Source organism: Amborella trichopoda, chromosome 8 (assembly GCF_054954075.1).
Source record: "Amborella trichopoda isolate Santa Cruz 75 chromosome 8, AtrichopodaSantaCruz75HAP2 v2.0, whole genome shotgun sequence".
Lineage (NCBI taxonomy): Eukaryota > Viridiplantae > Streptophyta > Magnoliopsida > Amborellales > Amborellaceae > Amborella > Amborella trichopoda.
Genome location: NC_142343.1, coordinates 7,270,849 through 7,294,775, shown reverse-complemented (window position 1 = coordinate 7,294,775; position 23,927 = coordinate 7,270,849). Strand labels below are relative to the sequence as shown.

The 23,927-nt window shown below is 35.2% G+C and overlaps 2 protein-coding genes across 6 annotated transcripts in view; both read left to right on the top strand.

Moving 5' to 3' along the window:
* ARP5 (actin-related protein 5) overlaps positions 1–23,927 on the top strand; it is a 41,326-nt gene that overhangs the window by 7,027 nt on the left and 10,372 nt on the right. For 3 of the 5 annotated variants that reach the window (XM_020668350.2, XM_006846199.4, XM_088874459.1), the window contains 6 exons: positions 6,386–6,510; positions 8,741–8,785; positions 9,000–9,102; positions 10,261–10,370; positions 22,903–23,012; positions 23,103–23,193. In XM_020668350.2, coding sequence (XP_020524009.1) covers positions 6,386–6,510; positions 8,741–8,785; positions 9,000–9,102; positions 10,261–10,370; positions 22,903–23,012; positions 23,103–23,193 — 584 coding nt within the window. Of the gene's footprint in view, positions 1–6,385; positions 6,511–8,740; positions 8,786–8,994; positions 9,103–10,260; positions 10,648–22,902; positions 23,013–23,102; positions 23,194–23,927 lie in introns of those variants that run through there. The other 2 variants (XM_088874460.1, XM_020668351.2) reach the window with 2 other exon arrangements.
* Positions 15,084–16,937, top strand: LOC148780754 (uncharacterized). The gene is made up of 3 exons (XM_088874461.1): positions 15,084–15,938; positions 16,051–16,169; positions 16,342–16,937. The coding sequence occupies exons 1-3, from the start codon at positions 15,866–15,868 to the stop codon at positions 16,825–16,827; spliced, it is 678 nt and encodes a 225-aa protein (XP_088730587.1). The 5' UTR covers positions 15,084–15,865; the 3' UTR covers positions 16,828–16,937.

Genomic DNA, 23,927 nt, shown 5'->3' with positions numbered 1-23,927 from the left:
TGGTTTCGACCCTCTCGAGGATCTCAAAGTGTCCGATGTAGTGCGAGCTCAGTTTCCCTTTCTTGCCGTACCTCATGATGCCCTTTGTTGGTGACACTTTTAAAAAGACTTGATCACCCACCTCAAACTCAAGGTCTCTCATTTGGTTATTGGCGTAACTTTTTTGTCGACTCTGTGCTATCCTGAGCCTTTCTCGGATCAATGCTATCTTATCTGAGTTTATCTGGATGATTTCTGGTCCTAAAAGCCTTCTTTTGCCAATCGCATCCCAACAGATGGGGGACCTGTATTTCCTTACATACAAGGCTTCGTATGGTGCCATTTGAATATTGGCTCGAAAGCTGTTATTATAGGCAAATTCAATTAGGGGTAAACGGTCATCCCAGCTTCCCATAAAGTCAGTGACACAAGCTTTTAGTATATCTTCCAAGGTTTGGATGGTTCTTTCCGATTGTCCATCAATCTGGGGGTGTAAGGTAGTGTTGAAGGTGAGTCTCGTCCCCAGGGCTGATTGCAGCTTAGCTCAAAATCTAGAGGTAAATTGAGTGTCCTTGTCGGACACAATACTGACTGAAACTCTATGTAATCTCAATATCTCTTTGATGGCTCTTCGTAAGAATGAAGAGAGAGAGAGAGAGAGAGAGAGAGAGAGAGAGCACATGCACATGTCAACCATCAAAGCTCAGCAACCATAAAACATATACGAGAGAGAGAGAGACCAACACCCAACACCTCATAAGGAAGGTGTCAAATTTTAAGACAAGGAGGTTGCTTGGTTGCCATGCCACCTAATGAAAAACAAAAGAAAAAGATGGTGGACCAAAGGTCCACTTTATAAGAATGAACCATCACAATGCGTTGTTTTTATTATGGGTGCGGTTTGTATAGAGCCTAGGCTCTAAACAATCAAATTAGAGCCTACCTTCAAATAGTATCGAGAAATGTGGTGTCAATATTGAAAATATTTGTAATAACCTTAAAATTTATTTTTAGCTTTATTTATAAAATTTAAACCTTCAAAAGCAGTGTAGATCGATAGATCTATGAAAACTTGAAAATCTTAAAAATTGACGGTCCAAAAATGCGTTAAAAAATATACTATTTCCAAAACTTGAAATCTATTTTTTTTTCATGTCCATGCATCTTGATGTCGAGATGAACAATTTGAGGATATTTGGGCATCAAAACAACCTCTTCCAGTGTAATTTTTTAGGTGGGCTCAAATTTGATTGTTTAGAGCCTTGGCTCTATATAAACTTTTCCCTTATATTATTATTATTATTAAAATTATTATTATTATTATTATTATTATTTTTTGATTTAGAAAAAAGTTAGGGTCATCACATTCAAATATAATACTAGTAAAAACAATTCATTGTGATGGTTCATTCTTATAAAGTCCACCATCTTTTTCTTTTGTTTTTCATTAGGTGGCGTGGCAACCAAGCAACCTCATTTTCTTAAAATTTGACACCTTCCTCATGAGGTGTTGGGTGTTGGTCTCTCTCTCTCTTATATGTTTTATGGTTGCTTAGCTTTGATGGGTGGCATGTGCATGTGCATGTGCATGTGCTCTCTCTCTCTCTTCATTCTTACGAAGAGCCATCAAAGAATTTTCTCCCTCTTCATCCTTCAACATGGCTAGTGAAGACCTTTCTCTCTCTTCATCTATATGCACAGCCAAAGAACTTTCTCTCTCTTCATGCTTAAGTGCAGGTGATAGAAAATTCTATCTCATGATTTTGAATAGGTGAAGCTGATGAAGCAACCTCCATGTTTTGCAAATTTCTTTTAAGAGCCCTTATACTATTTTGATGTTAAGCTTTCCAACTACTCTACTCATGAATTTGCTCCATCAATAATAAGAAAGACACTGAGATGCTATCTCGTTGTTTAGTTCGTAATGTCAAGTTTAGTGGTGATGTTTACAATTATTCAACTCTCTCTCAGTTCATAAGCTCTCTCACTTTGTATTATTTAAGGTTCACGGATGATCATCCCGTGAGTATATTGGCATCATGAAAGTAAGTCATCTTATTGTCTTGTAAAACAATTATTTGAAAATTGGTATTTCTTATGCGCTAGTGTTATGTGCAAGTGTTATGCGCAATTCTTATGTGCAAGTGTTCTGTGTAAGTGTTGTCTACAAGTGTTATGTGCAAGTGTTATGTGTAAGTGTTGTGTGTAAGTGTTATGTGCAAGTGATTGCTATAAATTGCTTCATGAGAATTTATGTTAATAATTTCAAGAATATTTTGAAAATACGATATTATTGTTTTTTGATATCTATTACATTGATATATCGCATGTAATTGACACAATAATGTCTTTTGAATTTATGTGCATGATAATAAAATATGTGTGAATGATAGCATGCTTCTGATAAGACATGTGTGCATGGTAACATGCTTCTGATAAGATGTGTGTGCATGGCAACATGCTACTGATAAGATGTGTGTGCATGGCAATATGCTACTGATGAGATATGTGTCAATGGTAACATGCTACTGATAAGATATGTGTGCATGGTAACATGCTACTGATGAGATATGTGTGCATGGTAAAATGCTTTTGATAAGATATGTTTGCATGGTAACATGCTTCTGATAAGATATGTGTACATGACAACATGCTTTCGATAAGATATGAGTGCATAGAGACATGCCTCTGTTGTGATCTGATAAGATATTTGTGTTAGCAACTGTGATTTTTCCATAACTCTCTATGATAGGATGAAAGTTAGGAGTGTGTGTGTTTGGGTGGTTGCTCCCCCAAAATCTGTGTGAGGCACTACTCATTGGGAACCCTTTGGTAGTGTAACGCTCTCGCCAGAAGGGCACATGAGAGGGTCATGTTTTGTAAGGCCAGTGTCTATCAAAAGCCCCAAAGAGCGCTGGAGTTGTGTGCGTGTGTGAGGCACTACGCAACGGATTTTCCCGTTGGTAGAAGTTCTAACCTCGGACCCGAGGTTAGTGTTTCTATTGTAGGATTTCTGTTGTTGTGAATGCTTGTTTGATTATATCTGATACTTAACGTTGGTCTTTATATGAATCGTGTTCATATGGTTTATATATCATGCTTATTTGCTTTGTCTAATAAAGAATACATGATACGTGTAGGATACTAAGATTGGAAAAGAATCTGTCTAATAGCATGTATTAGAATGCATAAAATCAATATGTCGAAATTCTACTTAATATACATTCTTTTAGAAAATATTTACACTTTCGAACCATGATTTGTAAGGATAATGATGGTCACTTACTGAGTAGCAAAACTCATCAAGCTATTGTGAATTTTTTCAGCGTAATCGCACTCGTATTGTTCATATGTGCTGCAAGAGTGGTTTGGAAGAAGTTTGTAATCAAATTCGTCTTTGTAGCTTTTGCCTATCAAAGTTGTATATTCATATAAACCCTCATGTTATTATAAGCTGTGAAATGGACTTTGTACAAGTCTGAATGCTTGTGAATGGAAAAGTTGTTTTGGAGCAATATAGTAAAAATTTAGAATTTGTTTTGTTTGTTAAGAATAAACTGTCACATCTCAGGAATTTTAGTGTTAAAAACTTGGGGTTTGACATTATGTTATTAATATTAATAATAATGATGATATTTCATAATAAATATTTATCTAAGTAAATATTTAAATGATCACTCTTTCAATAATAAATATTTCAAATATAAAAAGCTAATGAATAATAACACTAACAACAGCAACGACAACAATAAAAATGTCATTGTTATTAAATATGAATATTATAATATAATAATTGTATTATTATAATAATGATAAAACATTATAATGTCATAATATTAATATAATAATATAATAAAAGCATTTCATATGCTAGTTGAAATGCGTTTAAAGAGTGGGATATTTCATAGAGCAAAATTTTTCATCACTTTTTTTTTTGCCCTTTTTGTTTCTTAAAAGGTGATGAAGAAAAATGTGATTAGATAAAATCTACATATGTGCTTAGTAAATAACTAGATCCTAAGGGAGAACGAAACACAAGAGAATTAAAATAAATATTATTAATAGGCAATTTCTTTTGTAAGTCACGGTTGCACATCCTTTTACAGTCATCCAGCTAAATATGAATTTGATGGTGCGAAAGAATTCAAAAAATATTTCTGAATTTAAAATTATATTTTATATTTCATATTCAAGATCACCGTGATCTAGATCATAGATTTGTGAAAATTTGGATCCAATATTCATCTTTAAAATAGACTTTAGAGGGGGAACACACACTCATAAACTAGTTGGCGGATTCATAGAAACCTCATCCTTATAAATATATTTTAATTATATAACAAGACAAGCACATGTGCGTGTCAACACACTTACAAATCAACTAAATATTAAATATTATTCATAATACTATAATTATAGGTATAATTAAATTCTAATGATATTTTTATTACAATCTTCTATAATTGTTATATAATATTTTTATAATGACAATAAATATATGATATATGAATTCCAATTATAATGTTAAACTAAACTATAATTATGAATAATATAATTATAATTATATATTTTATTATAAATTATATAATAATATAACAGCTGCATAGTTGTCATTACACGACAATGATAATTTTATATAATTATGTATAACAAATTGCATACTAATATCATATTTGCATATGAAAACATTAATACCTAAAGAGAAAAGTTTATATAGAGCCGACGCTCTAAACAATCAAATTAGAGCCTAGCTAAAAAATTTCAATAGAAGAGTTTGTTTTGATGTCCAAATATCTTCAAATGGATCATCTCGACATCAAGATGCATGGACATGAGAAAAAAATGGATTTCAAGTTTTGAAAATAGTGTATTTTGTAATGCATTTTTGGACCATCAATTTTCAAAATTTTGAAGTTTTCATAGATCTGTTGATCTACACTATTTTGAAGCCTTAAATTTTATAAATAAAGATGAAAATATATTTTAAGGCTATCACAAAGATTTCCAGTGTTGAAACCACATGATCGACACTATTTGAAGGTAGGCTCTAATTTGATTGTTTAGAGCCAAGGCTCTATACAAACCGCGCCCATACCTACATGAATTGAGCCCTATGTTTTTCGATATGTTTTCAATATGAATTTATAACAGTTGCATAGTTGTTATTATACCACAATGATAATTTTGTATAATTATGTATAACAAATTGCATACTAATATCAGATTTACATATGAAAACAATAGTACTTAAATGTATAGAGCCCTATGTTTTTTGATATGTTTTGAATTTTAATATTGTCATTCTTTGACTCTCTGTTAAGAAATGTATTACAAAATTTGAAGTGAGTTTGCTTTCTCTTTTACGTGTTTAAATCGATCTCCCACATTCAAAGCATGTAAATTTACTTCTTGCAATTATTCAGCTTACTTAAGTCATCCCTCTCTCTTTGTCATGCAAAACTCCCATACTGACCTAATCTCTTTAAGATTCACTCCTAATGGTTTTACTTGTTGAAGTCTGCCAACTTTATGCTTCACATCCAATTAGTCCCAGAGAACCACCAAAACCATAGGTCCCAACCATTTTTAGCTCTACATTCTACGGAAAGAGAACATCTGATGCAGATTCGGCGGGGGGGGTTGGGTGTGTGTGTGTGTGGTGTGTGGAGGAGACAGGCTACCATTTGGCAGAGGGTAAAAATTAAACCACCAAGTTAAGGAATGCGGCTAATGTGGTGAACATTTTAATAACAAAATCTCCACTGTAAAAGCTCGATCTCAAATAATAAGTTCGATTTCAAATGATATACTGACATCATATCTAGTAATTCAAAGTTGTACTTGACTGATTCTGCATGCTTACTATTTAATATTGTTTTACATGTGGATCTGGCATTTGAACAATCATGTTGAGTATGGACACTGTTAATACAAGTTGGGATATGATATGAGGCTATGGTTTCTTTTCCTTCTCATGGCAACTTCAAGTTTTGTCCGATCACCTCACTTGGTTCATACGTGTAATGATACCCAGAAATTCCTTTTTACTTGACATTGGAAGTTGGAAAGATCAGCATTGCCTGGATAGGTTTTCTTTAAATGCCATGGTTTGGCAGTGGGCATCGTGTCTTATGGACATTGAGTTTCCAACTACCCAGTTAATGGTTAAGTCTCACTTTCTCTTTTGGCATGTCCATCTCCAACCTCTATAGCAAAAGCCTGCTCATAGCCAAGGTTCAAAATAACACAGTCTGGTTTCTAGGAAGCTGGTGTTTTGGGGGAAGGAGGGGGAGGGGTGGTGATCTTCCAAAGACAAAAACATTTGATTTCTTTACATGTTTCGCCTTTATGAATTAAGAATTTTCTCAATCTTCTTCTTTTTTGCTTTTTTTTGTTTTAATTGCAGGAGAAAGTGTGAGTATCATTGGCGATCTTGATCCTGGGCTGATGAAGTATTTTGACTATACAAGAGCACCACTTCGTTCACCCTTCGATTCAAATGTTGTTTACCAGTTTGAAACAATGGAATATGTAAGATCATGCTTCAAACATTGCTTTAAAATTGAAATGTAGCTTTGAATATGCTGTGTTTTTTGTTCAGGCTATTCATCTTTCAAAATTCCACTTCTCACTATATAGATGTTCTGATAACAATATTTGTGAACCAGTAACTGTGTTGGTTCATATTTTCATAATTTCTTTTGATCTGTGTTTTTTTGCAGTTTCTTCCCCCATAATCACGGTATACTGTGTGAATGGATACTTATTACGATTCCAATTTGTCTCTCTCTCTCTCTCTCTCTCTCTCTGATGAGAGATTTTTTCTGTTTTTATCCTATCGTATATACGATCCTGATATTTATACATTCTTTGATACATTTGGGTTTCATGGATAAACCCATGAAAACATTTCCCTAATCAAATTTTGTGACGCCTCATTTGTATGAGGTCAGTCAAGGGTTGAAACTTTAAGCTTGTTCCGCTTGCAAACCAAGCTATCCTGCTCAAAAGAAAAGATGCATGAGGTTGTTTGCCCTTGCTTCAGTTCAAATCCTCCAAGGTTGTGGAGAGGTAATTCACTCCTTGCTCTGATCAGGCATACCTTAGTTGTGATGATTAACGAGGAGCAAGAGGAAAAGGGAGAAAAGAGCAATATTATGCTCTCCGTTCTGATTTTACAATGGAACTTATGATGACTATAACCTTGCCCTCAAAATGTGACCATGATACTAACATTTTATGGTTTAAAGAGCATTTAAAAATAAATACATGTATATACAAAGCATATGAATAAAGTTGCATGAGGCTCCTTCTCTAGAGTAAGATCAATATGGGGTTCTATCTGAATACATATCAACATCATTAGATGGGATTTGGAGAGGGCATTCTATCAAATATGCTCCGATACCTGAACAAGAGATTAGAAATTCATAAACTGGTGTGTCTATAATTTTTTGTGCAATTTCTCAAATTATTTTGTGCATCCATTTTCTACATTGTTTGTTGAAGTGCCACTTTGGGCAATTTTGTACATGTCCAAGGGCCACTACACGCAATTTTGTATCTCCCTATTATCAATACAGTAACCAAAAAAAAAGAAAGGAATGAAAAAGCTACAACTCTGGCAGGAAGGGAGGAGGGAGGACATCCTATTAGTTCCTGATACATGGAGAAGAGCTAAGAGATTTGGGAGGGAGGGCATCCTATCGATTCATAATACATAGAGACGAGCTAAGAGATTTGTAAACTAGCGTCTATTATTTTTTGTGCAATTTTTTAGGATTATTTGGTGCAGCCTTTTCATGTACTATTGGTTGAGGTGCCATTTTGGGCAATTTTACATGTCCAAGGGCCACTACATGCAATCTTGTATTTCTGTATAATCAATGCCATTTAAAGTAGTAAGAGGTCAAGGTGGCAGCACCTCTTGTGTCTCAGCTACCGGTCTCAGTTTCCATTTCTACCAGTGCTAACTCCTTTTGAAAACTACCAACTGTTTCAAAAATTGCTAACTCGCTACTAACGGTTAACATTCAAAAATAAAATAAAAATGGCATTTGAAATTAGTTAAAATAAAGGGCCACAGCTCTACCATGTGAGCTTGACGAAACTGATGTACTAAAAGTTGTCAAAACACATTATTTGGTGATGCTGCTGGATATGGTTCAAATAAAGCAGTGAAAATCTTCTTCTTGTTTTGAGTAATTTTCTTGTGTAATTGATGGAATCAAAATGGTTCCATTTAATAATTACCAAGATGCATCACTTTTTTGTGTTAGATCTTGATTGGCAAACCTTTAGCTTGATGAAGCATTTTTGTGTCGTATTGTCACTTTTCTTAGCAGTTCCTCCAAGATCTAGTTGTTAACATTTGGTCATCAATCACAGTACATGAATATTGTTTCTGGAAAGGCGTCTGGAATTATGAATTTGGAGAACAGAACTTAGAAATGAAACTGCTATTGTTAGCTTAGTATATATTCCATTTGCTCTGATAGCGGAGCATCAGTGGTTTTTCAAATTATTGACCTCAAAGCATATCAGCATGAATATTGTATAGAATTTGTTTTTTGTTACTTGTAAAAGTGTCCGAGAAGTTGGAGATTGTTCTTGCAGGACTAATGCTTGCATAAATAGATGCACAATTATGTAATGCAATCAAATCTCAATCTTGTTTGATGACTACATTCTAAATAATATCGAAAGTTTCTTCAATTTGATTCATTATATGGGCTCACAGCTGCTCAAATATTTGCTGCAGATCCTTGATTATGCTTTTGAGAGGATTGGTGTGGAAGGACCAAAGGTAATGTAACAAAGTTCTCTTCTTGCAATCAGATGACAAAAAAACGATATTATTGCTGTAATTTAAATAATGAATTGATGCAGAGTTGATATAAATCTTGCCATTGAACCTTTTTAACAATGTGGAATAATGCGTATTAAAGTCCACAATGTTATCTTGAAACATTTATTTAGTTTATGTTTTTCTTTTTGTGTTGAAATTGAGGACAGAACAGGTGGATCATCCTATCCTCATAACGGAGTGTGTCTGCAACCCAGTTCACTCTCGAAGCAAAATGGCAGAACTTCTTTTTGAAACTTATGGGATCCCTTCAGTAGGTATGTGATTGAATCTGAATTTTGTAATTCTATGAGTACTTACCTTGTCCATAAGATATTGTTATCTCTTCCAATGGGCTCAAACCAGGGTCTCAAAACCCGCCCAGACGACTTGGGGCTCACTAAGTTGGCTCGGACCCAGAGTACATGCATGCCAGGTCTCGCCTGGACCCAGACGAGTCAGCCAGGGTACCCTTTTTTTATTTTTTTCATTTTCAGGTGGAAAAACAGGTATAATGTTTTTTTTTCTTTTTTTTCTTTGTTTTTGTTGAACCAATAGTTCATCCAACATCCATTATGACCAATTTGGACCCAAATTGATCTGTCTTAGCCCCAAAAAAAATCATATTTTGATAAAAATCGCATTTTGGAGAAGTTTTTTTCAAGAAGGAAACACTCACTATTTTTGATCCCTAGAGCCTAATTGGTCTTTCTTGTGATCTCTCTCTCATTCGTCAATCAAATCGTCGTAAATTTGATCCAAAATGTTGGTATGGGAGCTCTTTGGAAGATCCCTATCTTAATTTGTTGGATCTAAGCCCTTGTTTGAAGAGAACTATAGTTCAAATTTTTGGTTATTTCTTGAAATAAAAAATTATCAATTTCTCATTCCGTGTTTCAACAAATTTGTTCAAATTTGTCCCGAAATGTTCCTAAGATACAAATCTACAAAAGCTCTAGCAAAATTTTTTGAATCAAAACAAAAATATCTGATATTGATTCTGGGGTTTTTTTTTCACTATTTTTCACATGATTTTCTTTCCAAATGTTTTTTAATTTTAATTTTTTTATTTTGATTTTGCTTGAAAGGTTATATTAGATGAAATGACTGAAATTTGAAATAATTTTTTTTATAGTTCATGTTTATATATTTCTTTCCTTACTTTTTGCATTTGTCCTCTATTTTTTACTTAAAAATAAAAAATCCCTAAGTTGCCCGTGCTGACTTAGTGAGTCGTCAGGGCTGACTTGGACCCGGCAGGTGTATGGTTTGGTTACCCAAGCGAGGTTTTTAAGTACTGGCTCCAACACTAGTTGCCGTTTAATTGTTTTTTGTTTTAATTTATTATGCTTTCTCTTTTTCCATTAAGCTGAGTTTATCCTTATATTCTTTCTTTGAACTTTCTTGACACAATTATTAATACATCCGGATTTCAGCTTATGGTGTGGATGCTGCATTTAGCTACAAGCACAATCAGAAACTTGGAATTTGTGACAATGACGGTCTAGTTGTGTGTTCAGGATTCACAACGAGCCATGTCATACCTGTAAGCATATACTAATTTTGGTTTACTACAAGCCGTGTTATGTATTTATTTATGTTAGAAAACATAGTTTTAAGCATTTATTGTGCAATTCGAAGAAAGTCATTATCTAAAATACGTTCTTCTTGGCTTACAACACCGAGTGTGACACTTGTTATACACATGGATTGTTAAACTATCACCTTGAATACTTAAGAAAGAAGAACGAGTTGTAGTATAGATAGAGATGGATGGAGAGGAAGCAAAGGGAAGAGTGACGTGACCCCATTCCTGATGGAAGGTAAAATTATTGTTAATATTTATTTTTATTCAATTTTAAAGAATGTATATTTTGATTTTAGCGTATTCTTTTTAGAGTTTTTAAGTTTTTTTTGGCATTCTAGGGTTTTTTATATTTTCTTTATTTAGCATTCACAAGTGCTATTCATGGCTAATGGGGTACTGTTCAAGCATTACTGTTCACATGAGTGTTTTTGGAATTTTAGTATCGTTAAGGGTATTTTAGAGTTTTAATTGTTTTTTGAAATGGGGTCTTAATTGTTTGCTTGGGTTTCAAGTTAATTAGGGTTCCATAGGCTTATAAAAGGTTGGATGCTATATTTTGGGAGATATATATTATGTGAATGAATTTTATTTTATAAATGAAGAAAGTTCTTTTTGGCTCGATTTACAGCCACGTTCTTTCTCTATTATTGCTGATTTTACTTGTTCAAGGTTCAGAAAAAAGGTGGATACCATTTCCCACATTTTCTTTTTACACTAAGTGGTATCAGAGCATGATTCGAGGATTGCTGGAGATTGTGATGACTTGTTGTGGTGGTCTTAACCGTAGGGATACCGATCTAATCCAACTGCACAAGGAAATCAACAACTTGACGGAGAGAGTTACAGAGCTATTGCTGTGCAAGTAGCGCCAGCAATACCATGCCCTAAACGAAGAGGAATTTATGGGGATAAATCCAAATAAAGAGGGTTTTTATGGAGAATGGTGCAAATCAGAGTCCGGCTCATAGTTGGAGCAAAATGATGAAGCTGCCTTCAACCACCCGTTCTATGCACACGCTTCGCATTGCGCGCCTCATGCTATAGATTGGGATCTGCCACAAATTTTTGATAAGTACTTAGATTATTAACAAGATCTTGTAAGAGATCCAATCTATGATAATGTTCAAGATTTCATTGTCAAACCGATTTTTGATAGAGAAAAAGATGAAGATCTTAAAGATATTGAAGAGGGGGAGCATTTAGGAGATTTAGGGCATTGGAATCAGAGTAGTGCAATGGAAGCGTGGTTGACTCAAAATCTGTAAATTGTGGCTTTGATTTTAGAGAGTAATGAGATAGATGTCGAGAAATCCTCTAAAGTACAGAAAATTGGGTTTGAAGTTTCCTACACGATTTTCAATAGGAGCTCAAGAATAACCGAATTTGATAAATTTTCATCGATTCTTCAATATACATATTAGGATCCATTTCTAGAAGAGTTATTTTTATTGCGATTAATATTTAAGCCGACAAAGAAGAAGAAGGTTGAATAAGGTGGTTTTGACGCTAAATTCATCTTAGCACACTTCAAAACTCGAGGACGCGTTTTCTCAAACTAGGAGAGAATGATGGAGGGACAATTATTGTTATTTTTTATTTTTATTCAATTTTAAAGGATGTATATTTTGATTTTAGCTTTAGGATTTATTTTTAAAGTTTTTAAGGTTTTTTGGGATTTTAGGGTTTTTTATATTTTATTTATTTACTAACCACGAGTACTATTCATGGTAGAATTCATGGGCATTGTTCATAGGTATTGTTCACGCATTACTGTTCATAAGGAATTTTTGGAATTTTAGTTTTGTTTAGGGGTATTTTAGAGTTTCAAGTTAATTAGGGTTTCATAGGCTTATGAAAGGTTGGATGTCACATTTTGGGAGATATATGTTATGGGAATTAATTTTTATTTTATGAAAGAAGAAAGTTCTTCTCTTGGCTTGATTTACAGCCATGTTCCTTCTCTATTATTGTTGTTCCTTCTCTATTATTGTTGATCAATGAATGAAAATTTGGACGCCTTGCCCCTTAGGTGGCCATTTTTCCAAATCGCCTAAGCGTGGACTAGGTGGTATGCTGTAGGTGGGTGCATCTAGGCGCCCGCTAAGCGTTTAAGGCACCCGCCTAAGTGTTATAGGTACCCGCCTAAGCATTCAAGGCACTCGCTTATGCGTTCTAGGCACCCGCCTAAGCGTTCAAGGCACCCGCCTAGGCGGCATAAATGGCATGCGCCTAGGCCCTGCCTCGACCTATCGAGACTGAGGGCGGAAACTGCCCTTGGGCCATTGGGTAAATTCATCATTTCCCCCTAAAAAGGGGGGAAAAAAGGTTTTGGGGGCCATTCTTGCCTCCAAAAACGTTTTTAGTGAAGTTTAGAGTGAGAAAAACATTAAAAAAACAAGATTTAAAGATTTTATAGACATTGAAATTTTTTTCAACCTCTTTGAATGCTCATGAAATTAAAGGATATTCATCCCCGTTCTTTTTGAGGCTTATAGTGGTTGTAATTTGTAAAAGAGGAGATTTGGGAACCGAAACGTTTCGGTTTTCGCCGTTATCGATTCTATTTTAAGTAGGTTAGTATATTTCAATAGTTTTTATTAGGTTATGTATTCTTTGCTTTTTGTATTTTCTTTTTGATACTTTATGATATATATTTGATATGTTATCGACTATTTGGATTATTATTCGTCAAAAAAAACTATTTTGATAATTTCGCTATTTTGATATTTCGTTTGGGTATTTGGGAAAGCAATTCAATTGGAAAAAGTCTATTGCCCCCAAACCAAATGAATATATATATATATATATATATATATATATATATATATATATATGGAAAATCTTTTTGTTAGCCCAAGGGCTAACATGAAGATATGAGCCCAATGGCCCAGATTGAATCTGGGCTGATCTGAAGGTCATGACCTCATTTTGTGTTTGAATTTTAATTTTTTTCTATAAATCTAAGTCACTTGAAATTTTAGGCGTGTGTTCTTCTCATCAAGAAGCACCTAATAAAAATATAAAAAAAATAATCCGCAAAAAACAAATTGGCCAAAATACCCCCAAAACTTTACGGCGGTATTTTGGTCAATTTTTTTCATGTAAAATATTTTTCAAAGATTCACCTATTTTTGATGAACATACACCTAAAAATTTCAAGTGATTTGGATTTGTAGAAAAAAATTAAAATTCAAACACGATCAGGCATCCGTGATCGTCAGATCAGCCCAGATTCAATCTGGGCCATTGGGCTCATATCTTCCTGTTAAGTAGCATCATCCATTTATATATATATATATATATATATATATATATATATATTATTTATTATTATTTATTTATTTTTATTTATTTTTAAATTTTATACATGAATTTACTTCTATGATTCATAAACCATAACTTTTATCCCCATAAATTTTTTTTTATGAGTTTAACAATTGCTTATTAAACAATTGCATGAGTAATAAGTTTTTTCGATTTTTTACAACATCAAAAAAAGATATGTTTTTTCGATTTTGTGTTATATCTTTACAATTTTGATGTGTAAGTTTTACCTATGTATATTTTTTTTCTTTGATCATGCTTGCTTCTTCCATAGATTGTTAAGAACACAAAATATTAAAAGGTCAATGTAACAATTTGTTTTACTTCATTTCCTATTTGTAATTTTTTAGATGCTCATTTTTTAATTTTTTGTGGATGACAAATTTGAAATTTCAAATATTTAGACTAGTAGTTGTAAGTTAATCTTGCTTTTTTGTATGTATTTACAATTTTCACTTCTTGTAAATGTTTTCAAGTTTGACTTTGTAGTTTTTGTGTAATTTTTAGGCTTAGGTGATAAGTTGATACTTGATAGCTAAGGGTTGTAGGTGAAATGTCTTCCTTGGGTTCAAGTAAACAATGTGATCTGGGTTGGAAATATGGATAATGTCCCAACGCTGATGTGAAGAATAAAGTAGCTTGCAAGTTTTGCATTAAGGAGTATAATGTTGGCATTGATAGATTGAATAAATATTTGGCCAGCATAAGAGGGGACGTAGCACCATATACTCAAGTCCCTCCTGAGGTTAGGAAAGAGATGTTGGATCATTTAGAAGGGGCTCAAAGGAAGAAAGAACAAGTCAGGAAGGGATATTAAGACATCAAGTCCTCTGTAAATATCCATGGAATAGATGAAGATGCAGAGGGAGAAACCTCTATATGTAGACCAAGTACCATTGGCATAAGAGATGTTGAAGAAGGGGGGCTATTGATACATTCTTTCAGCCTCCCAATCCCAAGGTGGGGGTTCGCGAAAAGGAGCTGGCACATAGTAGTTTAGAGAGCCAGTTGGATAAGCAAGATAGAGAAAGGGTGAATTAGTATGTGGCTTGATGGTCCTTTCAAGTTGGGTACAACATTTAATACTGCTAGTTTGAGGAGTTTCTATCTATGTTTGAGGTAGTGGGGTAGTTTGGCATAGGATATAGCGACCCTACACCTTATGAGCTTAAAGGACCTTTGTTAAAAGAGGTGGAAGTAACACAACCTGATGACCCACAAGGATTCTCAGGGTAGTTGTGGGGTGACTGTTATGATAAATTAGTTAATTGCCCCATGGGAACTATTTTTTTGATGTCCATTGATTCATCCAATAATATTCATGATGTCGTTTTCATATATAATGTTGTGAATCAGTGCATTGCAGAGGTGGGGGATGCACATGTTGTGCAGGTCATCATAGATATGGCTATGGCCAATCTGGCAGCTGGTAGATTGTTGGAGATTTTGAGGCACACATTTTCTGGATGCCTTGCGTGGCTCATTATATAACAATCATTCTTGAAAAATTGCGACAAAGAAAGCAGTGCATGAGATATTAGAAAAAAGTCAAAACCATAGCTATTAGAGTTTTTATTTACAGCCACACCCATGTTTTGGCATTATGAGGAAGTTTATAAATGAGATTGACTTTGTGAGGCTGGGGGTCACCAAGTTTGCCGCTTCATTCTTGTCTTTGGATTCTTTGAATAAGCAAAGAGACAAGCTTTGAACCATATTTATATTTTAAGCATGGAAGGGGCTCTATGTCAGCAAAGGGGAAAAAGCTCTATGACATTGTTATGGCACCCAGGTTTTTGAATGGGGTTCAGTCTTTCATATTTTTGAGCCACTTGTGAAAGTACTTAGCCTTATTGATAGTGAAAAAGAACCAGCAATGGGGTATATTTTCATAGCAATGGAGGTTTCAAGAGAAGAAATCCAGCAGAACTTGAAGCAAGATGAAAAAAGATATGGTTCCATCTTGAAAATTTTAGATGACAAGTGGGATATACAGCCAGAGAGACCCCTACACCTAGCATAGTATTTACTCAACCCTGCCTATTTCAATTCTGATCCTGAGATAGAGAGAAGGGATTATATCATGGAAGCATTTAACAAGTGCAAAGTGACATTGCACCTCGACTCAAATGTCAAGACAAAGTGTCTATGGGGACACTTGGGACGCACATCGCAGCAAGGCAAGGAAGAAGATATATCCATGTAAGTTGAAGATGTATTTGTCATTTAAATTTAACTTGACTTTACTTCTTTAAATTCTAAATTTACTCAGATATATGTACTCTGCCTATTTTTATTTTTAAATGTATCATAGCCTCTTGGTGGGCCAACCATGGGCCAACTGCCCCCAACTTGCAAAGGATGGCACAAGGGATTTTGAACTTGACTTGTACATCGTTCAGCTGCGAGTGCAACTTCAGCACATTCGAGATGGTGAATATTCTATTTACACTCATCTCCTATCAATTTGAAACATTAACTTTCTCGATACTTTTTTGTTAAGTAAAGAATTGTAATAGGGCAACGATATACTATAAAATAAGTATATGTGAAGAAGAAAAATAGACTCGAGCAAAAGAGACTGAACGACCTTGCTTTTGTTCAGTACAATCAAAGCTTGAAGGAGCACCATTTAGAGTGGTGTCAAATTGAAGATCCCATACTTGTGAAAGATTTAGATCTAACAAGCGAATGCTTAGTCGAGCATGATGCCGGGGATGAGCATGTATTTGAGGGAGAGAGCTTGACATGTACCCAAGTGCAAAAGGCGGCTGGTTTGGCATCGAGCCCTATGAGAGCTACTAGATCCCAAACACAGAGAAAGGGGAAGGAAGTGGCCCAGGAAAAGGGAAAGGGGAAGGGGAAGGGGAAGAAGGTGCAGATGAAGATGGGGATGACGATCTTGGAGGAGGAGGATGCAAACTCAGAGGAGACAAGGGAAGAAGGTTTTTATGTGGAGGAGGAGGATGACTCAGATGATGATGGCTTGGCATCATTACCAGGTGCATTAGATGCTGGACGTCGACCTCATGTTGCTAGTGATGAGAAACTTAATCTCATAATTGAGTTCATCATATTTGTGGGGTGGTGAAGGCTACTTTTTGTAGTTTATGGCTTTGATGGTTGGATGTAAATATTTTTTTATGATTGTGACTTGAGACTTACGAGATTTAATGGATATCTCGAGTTGCTGTTATCTTTTAATATTGCTTTTGAGTTTTAACTATTTCATTTACAGTCTAAAGTAGTGTATGTTCATGTTTAATCTGTACTTTTGACTTTTGAACAATATATTATATACAAAACTTACTTATTAAATAAAAAAATACCAATTTTATATACAATAAAAAGGGGGGAGGTGTGGGGGTCCAACAATCCGCAAGGATTTGCCTCTCCCCTGAATGCAGGCCGCCTTTGTGTTTGGGTGCCCGCTTTGACGGCTACCTTGGCGCCTAGGCGGCCCAGATCTTTGGCCGCTAGGCGGCTTTATCCGCTTTCTTGAAAATTGTTTTTTATTGTACTTGTTTAAGGTTCAAAAAAAGGGTGGCTTCAATTTTCGACATTTTCTTCCTGCATCAATTCCCTTCACAAGTGATGGGCGGCACTGAAAGATGTACATTTATGGTGTTTCCAGCCCTAATTAATTGAGGGTTAGATAAGGGTACAAATAAACTTAGTAATGAGCATAATGGCCCTATTGTTCTGATGGAGAGAAGAACATATGATTAGCTTTTCGGGGAATTTCCAAATGAACAATTTCAATGAAATCTTTCAATTTCTTATTTTACTATGTTCAACTGTATGTGTTCTTCTTCTTCTATTAGTAGAGTAAATTGAATGTATCATTCAATGAATGAATGAAGAAAACTCGTTTCATTTGACATCAACCAAATTGTAATATGACTTCTTACATAACCAAAGCATTCAAAATCTTACTGATCAACGCATTTCAAGGAGAACCAACTAGCTCTGGGTTCGAGTCGCATTTCACCACTAACCACAGCTCACGTTGAGTCTAGTCAATGACACTCGAGACCACCCGATTTGAAATCTGACGGACAAGAGCGATTGTGCTGTCCTTGTGTTAAAAGTAAATGGTCTCTTTGTATACTTTCCGTTTTGTAAATATGTCTACTATTTGGTCTTCCGTGCCCATGAACCTTGCTTCAATTTCTTTGGCTTCAATCCTTTCCCGCATGAAGTGATAATCAACTGGAATATGTCTAGAGCTATCATGAAACGTTGGATTTGCTGCCCAAGGCTAAGGCACTCTTGGTATTCAAAACACTGGATCTTTGAATTTTTGTGCCCAATATTCATCAAATTGCAGATCCATGACATCCCCGATAACAATACTTCCTATCGCCTGATATGACCTGGCCACAGTCTTCTGTTTCTTACTTCGTTATGATATCAAGTTTATCCCAAGATAAAAGCAAACTTTGGAGACTAACGTTCTTGAATTTAGATCAGCATCCCAATCAACATCTGAATATTATTGATGCAATTTTCCAATTCTTCACTTCATTTTTGGATGGACTATGCCATGGCTCATTGTTCCTTTAATGTATCTGATCAGTCTCATAAGGCGTACATTGAGGTGAAGTGGGTAGATAAATAAATTGAACTCTGATTCACCGCATATGATATGTCTATTCGTGTTAGTGTTAAATACTCATGTACTCTGGTTCTCTTAACAATTCTCCTTCATCCTTGCTCAGTCTTAATTCATAGCAACAGGTGTTCCTAAAGGCTTATAATTCATCATATTAATTATTTTATAACAAATCTGAGGCAAGGTTCTTTTGAGGCAACTGATCTACTTCTATGCTTAGAAAATGCCTTAGTTCTCCCAAATCGTTCATTTGGATTTTATCATTAAGAAAATCTCTTCACATCGGCAATCAACACATATAACCAACTACAATACCTGTGTTACTTCATTGGAGGAATAGGACATGGTCAACTGTTGCTCTCTTAAAAGTCCTCTTTGAAACCACGTTCTTCATGCTTTCTTCAATCCATGAATTGTACAATTCAATTTACATACATACTCTTTTGAATACGCTTCACTAAATCCCGGTGGTTGCTCCATATAAACATCCTCTCTTAACTCCTCATGAAGAATGTTGCATCCGTTACACCCAGCTAGAAGAGTGGCCAATCATAGGCCAAGGCTATAGTGTCACAATCTTAACAACTAGAATGCAGGTTTCTTCATAATCAAGTCCTTGTTGATTAAATCATTTATCTACCAACTTTGCCTTGAATCTCTCCATACTTCCATCTGATTTATATTTCACCTTATACACCCATTTGTAACCTACCATGTTTTTATCTTCTGGTCTTTTAACAATCTCCCATATATTATTGACATGCATGGCCTGACTTCTTGTGTAGCTTCAATCCACCTCTTATTCTTTGTTGCCTCAAGTATGTTGATAACTCTTTGATCTTAAGGATGTTGCTCAAGAATACTTGATATTCATGACTGCAACCTCATAGCTTATCCATATTTCAATAAAAAATTTAATGTGAGCCGACCTCCTCATTGATGTGGCCTCAACATTTGCATCAACTAGAGTGTTTTAACATGGTCTGATTTAGATGATCTATGGGCTGGTTTATGTGTTCTTTGCTTGTCTTTCTGATGTGCTTACTTGCTGCCCTGTCTTAGCTCTACTTTTGTACACAATGACTTCATGTGGACCGTTTGTGTTGAGCCCCTACCTTGGTCCCTTTGCTGGTCATCCTCAAAGAACGACATAAAATCTTTCCTTGGATTACAAGGAACAATGTCTTCATCATCTCCATCTTTCCCAACATCGTCTTCAACAAATTTCTCCGTCTGATGTCAACTTATGAAGACTAGTTCAATGTCATTCTTGTGTTTGTCTCTTTCCTTTGGCTATGGACTTTCATCTGCAAAATAATTCTTTGGAGTAAATATTTTCAACTCGCTAAACGTTACATGCCTAGAAATAAAAGTTCCATTTGTTCGAGGACAGCAAGATCTATAGCCTTTATGATCATTTGAGTATCCCATAAAAATACATATTTTCTGCCATTGGATCAATTTTTTACATGAATTTCTTTCTTAATAAAAAATCTCATGCATTTAAGACATCTAGGCATTTCAAGTAGTTTGCTGAAAGCACTTCCACCAGCAAATTTTGTACTTCCATAGTGACCGAGGGGGAGAGTACTCATCTCAAATGTTTAAAAATTACCTGTGGGACAATGGGATGGAGCAATAAATTTCTTGTCCTTATACTCCACAAGAAAAAACAGTGGCAGAAAGGAAACGTACACAAATAAATGAAGTTGGATTACCACTGATATTTTCTACTGGAGTTCCAAAGTTTTTATGGAGTGAAGCTTTCCATACAGCTACCTTCTTGATAAATAGACTTCCAACTGATGTACAAACTTTTTTTTCCATAGCGTTCAAGAAAGGATCCAAAAGATATCGACCGTAAATGAAAAAATTGTTTACGTAGGGAAAATATCCAAAACATGCACTACTTAATTAGAGAGGTCATCGGCACATATCATGGTAACGGAAATTGGAAGGAGATGCGGTTGGAGCTGGACCTTATACATCAAAATGGATGGACTCAAAGGGAGAAGAAGCTCTTTTATGATTAAGAAATATGAACAAATGACAACTTGACATGTTTTCTTAGTCGGCAACCACGACAAATAAACTCACTGGGATGATCAATATTCGAGGAAAGAAGCCCTTGGTTACACAACTTATGTAGAGACTCCATATTACGGTGACCCAATCTATGATGCCACCACATTGGCATCCTTGTTAACACGACAAGACATGACTTGGGTTTTCAACTTCTTCGACATCGTCAACTGTACAACTTCGATGCCAAGAACCGCTAGTGAATGTGGGCCCTGTTAGCCAGTCTTTCAGTAAAACACAATCGGGAGTAAATACAAAGAAGACATGATTTTCTCTAGCCAACTGTGATGCGTAAATAAAATTATGTTTAAAATTAGGGACAAGGAAAACATTTTTGGGATGTATAGAACCTTTAGAAGACTGAATGGTGACATTCCTAAGTTGTGTAATCTGGTGAGAGGACCCTCCCCAGTTATATATAGACCCACTATCTGAGTACGGGACAAGGGAAGAGAACATTCTTGAATTTCCTGTCAAATGGTTGGCTGCTCCACTGTTAATGATCCGTGGCCATGCAGCTTCAGATGGAGATGTAATGGCGAGATTCTCCGTATATTATTCAATGCAGCCAGCTGTCCTCCAACAGTATGAGCTCCACTTTCATGACGCACAGCCTTATCAACAAATATATTTAGAGCTGTATGCTGGTTCCTTCCATATCGTGGACCTGAGTTTCCATCATATCCATTATAACAATTAGCAGCCAAGTGTTTACGCCTTCCACATATCTGACACATTATCCCACTATTCGCATGATTAGAACTCCCATTTGTATCATTGTTAGGTGCAGATAGGATGCCACACCCAACAGTGTTTCTGAAAAATCTACCTCTACTATGACAACCAGGTCTCCTCTATCATTTCTTCCTCTACCTCTACCTCCACGAAAACCATTCCTAGGAGATGAATAGTTATTGTTGATAAATAAAACATCTAAGAATTTGGACTTGATCGCTATGCTGCAATTTATTAGGGAACATGGCGTCATGCTGAAGAGGTAGAGGATGCAATTCTACAAATTTAGCATATGATGGTCTTGAGATAACATTAGTAACAAAAGTCTCATTTTGATCTCCAAAACCCTTCACAGCAATGCACACTTCATCACTACCACAAAAGGGATGTTGAATATAGCAAGCTGATCACATATTCCTTTGATTTTGGCCAGGTACTCAGATATGGATTATCTTCTTCTTTGTAACTCAAAAAGTTCCTGCCTCAACTGCATTAGACTAGCCTGATGGCTGCTAGGCTTGAGTTTTGTGATTCTTTTGGCAATTTTTCAGTAGTGTCTATATCAAACACTTCCACCAATATATCTTCTGACAATTTAAAATTAATCTACTTAATTAATCCTTGATCCTTGACAAACCTATCATATATTCAGGGTTAAGGGTTACAACCTTTTTCTCTTTCCTTCTATACTCACTTCCTCTTTGGTGATGAACTATGGTGGTGCCTTGCACCATGCATCAATGTGATCAATCAATCATTTATGATGAAAGGAATCCTAACTTCTTTCCATACATTAAAATTGGAAGAAAGTTTTAAGGAGACTAGAAGATTCCATGCAATCAAATGAGTAAGAAGAGAATGGAAATAAGGTTTTGTTTTGAAAGAAAGAATTTATTGTTCAAATTTCAACAGCAACTAAGTTTTATTGTTCATGTCAAAATAACAAATTTTGTGTAAAGAAAAGATCTAGAGGGAAGAAGAGATTTAGGGATAAGAGAGATCTAGGGTTTTATGCCTAGGATTTGACACCATGGCTATAATGAGATCAATTGATAACTAGGGAGAATAGATGTATGGTTACGACAAAGAATTAGATCTAGAATTTCAAGTTAAGGGGACAGAAATAGGGTTTCACTCGCCAATATTGACCATAACATGGGTTGTATAATAATGACTGACAAAGAAAAGAGTTAATAGAGAGATTTTGTTCCCTTTGAAAATGGTTCACGTTAATGGTTGAACTATTATCTGATACGATGTTAAATATCGCCTTGAATACTTGAGAGAGAAAAACAAGTTGTAGTTCAGGTAGAGATGGAGAGGAGCCAAGAGAAGAGTGATTTGACTCATGAGTGAGGGATGGCACTCAAAGTTGTATAATCATATTGTTTCTAACTCTAATTAATTGAACGTTAGATAAGGGTACAGATATAAATGGAAATTACATATTTGTCCTTTATAGTAAACATGAACTACAAATCGAAGAGTAAGTTGCAGCAGTATACAAAATTACAAATACACCCCTGAACAATTATGACCGACATGGATAAACATTTCTTTGGTTTCATTTTCTATGTATTGTTATTCATGGATCTAATTTCGTGGTTTGAATTTTAAGCTATTTTAAAACCTACGACAACATTTGAAACGATTTTTTATGTCATATTTTTTATTGTTCACTGTGATGTTCCTTGTTATATATTCCCTATCCTCATGACTATCATCCATGTACAGATTTTACATGGTGAACCTGTTTTCGAAGCAAGTTGCAGAACCAATATTGGTGGATACCATGTCACTGACTATATGAAACAGCTTCTTTCCCTACAGTACCCTTATCATGTGTAAGCATGCTACTATTGCTTTCTTTCTGTTATTCTGTTATCAGGTTAAATCATGCAGATGGGTTTACTGTCAATTGCGTGCATTTATAGGTCCAGCTTTGCATGGGAAAAAGTTGAACACCTGAAGATGGAGCACTGCTATATTGCTCTGGACTATGCCTCAGAATCCCAGTTGTTCCAGGTTGATAGAATTTATCACTTTCCACAAAAAAAATGAACTCTGGTTTTCTCTTATATATGTTTTATGTGTATGTGCACATGCATTTAATTGATGTATTGTGTTTCTCAATATGCCAGTGTTTTTGTCTTTAGGCTATGATATACTGCAAATGGGGATCACAATAGATGAAAACAAAATCCATGTGGTGGAAGTATTCCCTTCTTTCTCACAACCTTTTGTTTTTAAGCTATACGAGGATCATTAGAACATTGAAGTGCTAGAAATAACCTATCTTCAAGTTTATAAATACCATTTACTAGTTCATAACTAACTAATACCTAGTTATTTACGGAGTACAAGAAGAGTCCATGAAGGAGATATGCTTCTTCTCATTATATATCATATGCTGAATATCTAGCACCTGGAATTGATTTGTTTTGTCATTACTGATTTCCAAATCATGGAGTCCAGCCTTTTCACTTGGTAGTCTTGTTTAGGGCATTATGCTGGAGTACTATGGTGGTCTGGAGTTTGACTATCTGCTTAAGCATCCTTTCCCTCCTGCCCCATCCACACCCTCAACCCCCATCACACACACATTGGCTCTGCCACACCTAAACCAAAAAAGAAAAAGAAAAAAAGAGAGGCAATCATTTGGATCCCCTTTTCTCTTTTGCTTGCAAACTCACTGGATCTGTTAAACCAGATGAAGAGGTAGTTTACATGAAAGGTAAAGTTATATGATGGATGAGATT

What these genes read in the sequence shown, in the direction of transcription:
- LOC148780754 (XM_088874461.1), top strand. Translation starts at nt 15,866, where the DNA reads ATGTCAAGACAAAGTGTCTATGGGGACACTTGGGACGCACATCGCAGC. An exon ending in AAGGAAGAAGATATATCCAT is followed by an intron (nt 15,939 to 16,050) that starts GTAAGTTGAAGA and finishes AATGTATCATAG; the next exon opens with CCTCTTGGTGGGCCAACCAT. An exon ending in ACTTCAGCACATTCGAGATG is followed by an intron (nt 16,170 to 16,341) that starts GTGAATATTCTA and finishes GCTTTTGTTCAG; the next exon opens with TACAATCAAAGCTTGAAGGA.